General features: G+C 32.8%; 1 protein-coding gene across 1 annotated transcript; it reads left to right on the top strand.

Moving 5' to 3' along the window:
• The first annotated feature begins 3,073 nt into the window (after window positions 1-3,073).
• On the top strand, window positions 3,074-5,987 carry LOC105970622 (plant/protein (DUF789)). The gene is made up of 6 exons (XM_012995454.2): window positions 3,074-4,133; window positions 4,255-4,475; window positions 4,641-4,854; window positions 5,153-5,238; window positions 5,335-5,426; window positions 5,520-5,987. The coding sequence occupies exons 1-6, from the start codon at window positions 4,056-4,058 to the stop codon at window positions 5,759-5,761; spliced, it is 933 nt and encodes a 310-aa protein (XP_012850908.2). The 5' UTR covers window positions 3,074-4,055; the 3' UTR covers window positions 5,762-5,987.
• The last annotated feature ends 1,022 nt before the right edge of the window (window positions 5,988-7,009 follow it).

Below are 7,009 nucleotides of genomic sequence, written 5' to 3'. Positions count from 1 at the left end.
TATATTCTCCCATGATTTTAAAGAGGCACGATGCTGGGAGTTATGGCATCCAATATGGCGTAAAAAAGCACAATTTTTTTCTTTCATTTACTTTCTTCCAATTTCGAAATCCTTCCACCATAAATGTATTCGCGCCAAAACGTACATTTGTCTCACTAGCAAAAATAAAGCATGACAAACATAAGCAGCATCTTTACTCGGAGAATACTCTAACCAAGCCAGAAATTGGGAAAACCATGAATACTGGAATCGTCGACGATAGCCCTCACTACCTGAATAAGGATATTCGGGTAAATAAAATTGATATGCCCCTAACTTAGGTATTATTTATAAATACTCAAAACATAGATAAAAAAGATATTTAAACATAATTATATCTCCATCATATATATATCCTAATAACATAATAAAAATTTAATAATAATAAGATCATAATACATAAATATGCTTCCTTATAAAATATAAATAAAAAGGCATTTTTTTTTAAATTACATACATTCCTAGCATACATTATTAGTTCTTTAACAATAATAGTTAACATAAACAAAATAAAAAATAAACTCATTTTTTTTTATTAAAATCCCAAATTTTATTTTGAATTATAAAATAAAAAAATAAAAACCGATTTTTGACCGATTTTTTGCCGATTTTTGCCACTGAAGTTTGACCGGCCTTAAAGGTTTGACCGCCTCGGACCGCCTCAAACCGCCTAAGACCGCCTCACAGGCAAAAAACCGAATTTTCAAACATTTTCACTAAAATCCTAAAGGTTTTGGACCGCCTCCGCCTCAGAGACCGATTAATCGGCCGCTTCGGCCGATTTTTAGAACACTGGTATCAGTATACGTATCAGTATTAATATCAATATTTGTATTAGTATTCGTATCAATATTGATATCAGTATTGGTCTCGGTATTGGTATTAGCATTGATATCAGTATTGGTAGTGGTGTATACATCTTATCTGTTTTGCAATATTTATAAGTTGTATTGTTGTTTGAGTAATGTGCATCACTAAGTCAACGTTGTTAGTTATCTATTGTGTTACTTCATTGCTACCGTGTTTGTTGCTAAGTTAGTTATTTTGCAGAAAATTCACATGGTGTAGTAGATTGCATTCCATGAAATAAAGTTATACCATATGTTTTAAATGATTTCACTTAATCTTAATTTCGTGTTTTGTGCGTTTCACGTTTTCTTCTTTGTAATATTTAATTGAATTTCATATATTACAACTCTGGATATAAAGTTTATGTTTTTTTATTTCCTTCTATTTTATTTTAGTTGAATTGATGTTGTTATAAAGAGACAGTCATTTACATATTTTTCTCATTTGAAACTGACATCCTTGCAACGTACGGAAGTACTACTTAATTCTTAAAAATATATCTAGTGTCATAAATTGGATTTAATTAAATAAAATGTAATAAAGAGCACAAATAATCAATGCAACTTTACACCCGAAAAAAATGAACCGGGAATACTTGTGCAATTGTAGCTTAAGTAAGATATTTAAAGATGATTTTAGAAATAAAATATTCATTTAAACTATCTTTTACTTTCAAACATTGTTCTAAATATCGATCGTAGCTGTTGATATATCGGTTGCCATATCGATGGCGGTCATAAATCTTTATGATATTGGTGAGGCGGTTTGAAAATTCGGTTTTTGAACGGTGAGACAGGTTGAGGCGGGTCAAACCGATGTATCGGGTCAATAAATTGGAAAAAAATATCAATTTTTTTTAATTGAAGGGAAAATAGGGTAGGGTTTTATTTTTCCTTTCCAGTTTCAACGCAACTTCTTTTAATAAAAAAAAACCAAACTAAATCACCACCCCCTAAGAAAGAAGAACCTGACAAAACTTACTAACCGAAAACCAACCACACTCGTGGCTGCTACAGACTGAGATGGTGTTTGACGGCGGCGGTAAGCATCGGTGGGGATAAAATCATGCAATTAAATATTTTTTAATATATATTTTCAGTATTGATATGTCTAATTGGGCCAATTCAATGGGTCTATAATTTCTTTATCTATTGTGCCACGAGCCCAATGTTGAAGAGCACTGCCACCGAGGCCCAATCACCTTCAAATAAGGTTTTGCCCCGACCATCTCAACTAATTAAACTTCAGCCAAATCAATGAGGTATAAATAAATGTTTGAACTCATTCCTTAAGGTACGTCCTATTATCTGAGTAATACTACTCACTGTACTCTCTGGACTATTTCTACTATCCGTATGTCTGACATGAGTGTCGGAGGGGTTTCCGCCGGATCAAACCCCGGCCTAGTTCACGTGTTCTATGATCGCAGGTATCTCAAGGTTGTCAAGCTGGTGAGCCAGTGATCTACTCTGCTCTTCCAGCTCATCCTACTTCAACTATCTAAGGTGATCTAACTTTAGCATCATCAAGTATATACAAATAATATTTAGAAATATATTACCATAAATCTAAACCGATTTATTTTCGATTATTCACTGCCGGACTGATTTATCGTATGGCGGTCCGGACCGCCTCAGACCCGATAACTGCATTTTAGAACCTTGCTTTTTAAATAAGATTTTACAAACACGACGTTGTAAACACAAGTATTATTTTGCAAAAACTAAAAATTATTTTACGAAAACAAAAAAGTATATAATTATATTAATTAAACACAACATTAAAAAAAAAAAATAACTGCAGAAATGAAGACACGAATCTTTTGATATCTCAGGGAAGGGTGTCACCATATATTTACACATAATTGCACACAGTAAATAAATAGTTACCATTATATTATACATTTATGGTGGGATTTACAGTATGTACGTAGGATTAAATTAATGGGATTAAAATTTGAGACACAAACACCTCAATTAATTAAAAGTCATAAATGAGAGAGAAGTAAAGAAATCTTTCACTTATGTTTGTTTGGCGTTAACAAGTCGTCTCAAAATCAATTTTCTCTCTCACACAGCACACGTAGTAGGCGCACACACACAATACACGTACGTACGTACACACACGCGTTTGAGCAACTACTCTTGAATTGATGACCAGAATTGTTGCGCGTTCAAAGTTTGATGTATCAAAACAAACACCCCCACAATACAATCTGTTGTAGCGGGGCGGCTGTTTTTGCTTTTTCTAGAAAAAATAAAGCTGATTCCCTTTTTATTAGAGAGAGAGAGAATCTGTTACAATTCTAGAGAGAGAAAGAGAGAACAAAATGAATCACTTATTACAATTTTTTTTCATTTTCTTTTTTGTTTAATTTCTCATAGCGTGATTCCAACGTTGCTTGTCTGAACCTTTTCCCTTTGCCCAAAAACAACTTCTCTCATGTTTCGCTTTCTCTCTCTCTCTCTCTCTCTCACACACACACATAACACACACAAACACACACAGAAAAGCGTAATTGCTGGGTTATCTTGGAATTTCGGAAACAGGGTGCATGTCATTTTCGCGGGGAGGGGTAAATGGGTAAATTAAAAAGAATGTTCTTTCCTTTGTGTAACTTGGCTTTATTTTTATGATTAGTATTTTGGCTTTCTTTATTTGTGGGCGAGAGATAGAGAGAGAGAATTTGGGGGGTTTTGGCCGGGAAAGAGAAAATCCGGTCTTGGTCCGGTTTTTGCGGTGATAAAAAACAAAACCCATTTTTCTGATTTGTAATGAAATTCTTAAGAGAAAATTAGAAATTGATTTTTGATAAAAAAAAAAGACTCGTGGTGGTTTTTGCCAATGTTTTTGTCCAAACGTCAAACTATAGCAATACCTCTTTTATTTTCTCTTTCCATTTCTCTCTCTCTCTTCTCTCTCTCTCTCATAAAATAAAAGAGAGAAAATCCCGTCAATCTCTCTCTTCCTCTCCCTCATAAATTTCCTCCTCTGTTTTTCCCCTTCTCTTTTATTTTCCTTCCTTTCTTTCTTCTGGGCTTTGCTTTGATTCTCTGTTTTCAAAAAAAAAAAAAAAAAAAGAGTTGGGGGAGAGAATCAGAGTAAACTGTTCATCTCCCTCCCTCTCTCTCTCCTCTTTTCTTCTCTCTCTAGAAAAAAATAAGAAAATGGTATCAATGAGGACAAACCTTGAAAGCTTCTTGGATTGCACAACACCCGTGGTCCCATCTCAATTCCTTTCCAAGGTTTCTTTTTTTCTTCTTCTTCTTTCTGCAATTCATACATACATTTTGTCTTAATAATTTCAGTTCTTTGATTGATTTATTGTTTTTAATTTAAAAAATAAAATAATGGGATTGATTGTAGAGCGAGACGAAGAAGCTGAATAGGCTATGGCATCCATGGGAAAGAGAAAAAGTAGATTACTTTGTACTTTCTGATCTTTGGAATAGCTTTGATGAATTAAGTGCTTATGGCGCCGGCGTTCCGATCATCTCCGACAACGGTCAAAATTTAATCCAATATTTCGTCCCTTATCTCTCTGCTCTCCAAATTTTCACCAGCAATTCTTCTCTTACCTGTTTAAGGTAATAAAATTATTTATTTAATTTTTTTTCTTCCTATTAAATTGTGTTCCCTTATTCAAGTCCAGTTGGTCTAAATTTTATCGATTTTTCCGAAGAAATATGATTGTTAGTGAAGTTGTAAACATGCAAGATCAATACTTAATTTTGATTTGCAATAATGTATAGGGAAGAGACAGAGTCTGTAATAAGCGAAACAAGGGGGGATTCGTATAGCGATTCGTTCAGCGACGAAAGCGAGAGCGAAAAGTTATCGAGGTGGGACGGATGTTCGTCTGAGGAAGGAGATAGCTTTTGGCATCCGAACGAAAGATTGGGTAATCTTTACTTTCAATACTTTGAAAGATCATCTCCTTATGGAAGGGTTCCTCTTAGCGACAAGGTAATTAAACAACGCCCGAATTTACTCGAGAATCAATAAAGGAGATGTTAATTTGTTTTGGATATGATAGAATCGAATTGTATTTCTTTTCTTGATTGATTGGCAAATTGGCATATAATAAAGACCAATACTTTTTTCACTTTTGAAAACGAACCAACATACTTCTTTAAAAAAAATAAAAGTATCGTCTCTGTCGAAAATATTATTGCATTTCTATATTTGAGATTATTTCCTTTCGTATTATAAAACGATCGAAACGTGAAAAATGAGATTTTAATTTATTTAAATTGCTTGCCAGATTAGTAGCTTATCGCAAAGATACCCGGGATTAATGTCATTGCGAAGTGTAGATCTCTCGCCTGCTAGTTGGATGGCTGTCGCCTGGTCAGTATATATCCGAGTAAATATGGAATGAATATTAATTATGGATTATCCGAGTAAATTAATATATGTAAATTAATTACAAAAAACGACGCGCAGGTACCCTATCTATCACATTCCGAAGGGTCAAACCATTAAAGACTTGCAAACATGCTTCCTTACTTACCACACCATTTCTTCTTCTTTTCAAGGTACGACGATGAACGAACCTTTTTTAATTATTTCGTAAAATAGATTTTATGGAAGTATTTATATAAGGTAATGAATGGTGTGAATAATGATAGATGTGGACGAGATTGAAGAGGAGGTGGAAATGAAAGAAAAGGAAGGGGAAAGAATAGCGGTCCCACCGTTTGGTATGGCGACGTATAAGATGCAAGGTGATATTTGGTTATCGGAAAACAAGAAGGGTACCGACGATAGAGAGAGGATAGTGTCTCTATTGAGTGTGGCCGATTCTTGGCTTAAGCAATTACGAGTCCAGCATCACGACTTCAATTACTTCATAGGAAATCGCCATCCTTAAAAAACAAAACAACCCCATCACAACATGTTTAATCAAGACTTGTACAAAATCGGAGTTTAACTTGTGTTTTTTTTTTTTTTTTTTCCCGATAGTTTTAGCATAAGTGAGACTATAAATCGCGACGTTGGTTTTTGCGAGTTATATGAAAGGAGAGGGAAGTCCTTGGGGGATGTTTGTTTAACTGTGGACTAGTTGTTGTGCAATTGAACAATGTTTTTCGGGCTTTTGCGCATTTTCTTTTACTATAGTAAATTTTCGCTACTTTTTTTAGACATGATAACTAAATTTTAATTATGCTTTTGTTGATAATAGTTGAAATTAATATGCTCAATCCATGCCATTTCTTTCTCTTTAGCAAAATTTTTAGATGTCAATGAATGATTATTCTCTTACAATAATAGATTTTTGTCGATTTAGTGGTCCAATTTGAATTTATTATAACCATTATCTTACTTACACCAAATTTTTGGTATACCGAAATTTGTTAATGCTACTGGTATAGATAATTTTGTCATTATATTTTTTGAACATTACTTTTGGTCTTCCAAAGTTTTTGTAAATATGTATTTTAGCAATTTGTTTTTTCATAATCTTTTATTTATTTATATATATATATATATATATATATATATATATATATATATATATATATATATATATGGTAAAACTTGTATTATTTTAAATGAAGTTTATGAACATGTACTTATTTTTTATTTATTTTTTATCAATACCTCTAAATCATAATCTCGGATGATGCTCAAATCCCTAAAGAATTAAGTTCAATACATTATTAGAATAATCTAGACTAAGTAGATTTTTCTTACATACTTGAAATATGTTACAAAAACAGAATCACATTCAATATTGCTTCTCTCTATAATGATTTTGTTATTTCTAGTGGAGTCCACAAAGTTAGTCCTATCATGATATATTTAAATACATTTGTGTAGTAGTATGCATATAAATTATAATAAAGGGCATATTACAAATAAGCCCATCAGTGGGAACTTATTCATAAAGAGATCCAGACAATATTCTCCTTTACCAATAAGTCCACACATGGTCCAGATTTATGTAAAGGACTAAAATAACCCCTCTTACTTTAATATGCTCCAATTTCATCCTTAACTTACTTTAACTTCAATTTGACCCCAACTTTCACAAATTATTCAATTTTGACCCAAAACTTTTTTTTTTTCACAAAATTTTTTTTTTTCAAAAACTTTTTTTTCCGCCGGATTCCGGCGT

Source organism: Erythranthe guttata, chromosome 8 (genome assembly GCF_056151865.1).
Source record: "Erythranthe guttata isolate IM_541 chromosome 8, IM_541, whole genome shotgun sequence".
NCBI lineage: Eukaryota > Viridiplantae > Streptophyta > Magnoliopsida > Lamiales > Phrymaceae > Erythranthe > Erythranthe guttata.
This window is presented reverse-complemented; position numbering and strand designations above follow the sequence as displayed.

What these genes read in the sequence shown, in the direction of transcription:
- LOC105970622 (XM_012995454.2), top strand. Translation starts at nt 4,056, where the DNA reads ATGGTATCAATGAGGACAAACCTTGAAAGCTTCTTGGATTGCACAACA. An exon ending in GGGTTCCTCTTAGCGACAAG is followed by an intron (nt 4,855 to 5,152) that starts GTAATTAAACAA and finishes ATTGCTTGCCAG; the next exon opens with ATTAGTAGCTTATCGCAAAG. An exon ending in CATTTCTTCTTCTTTTCAAG is followed by an intron (nt 5,427 to 5,519) that starts GTACGACGATGA and finishes GAATAATGATAG; the next exon opens with ATGTGGACGAGATTGAAGAG.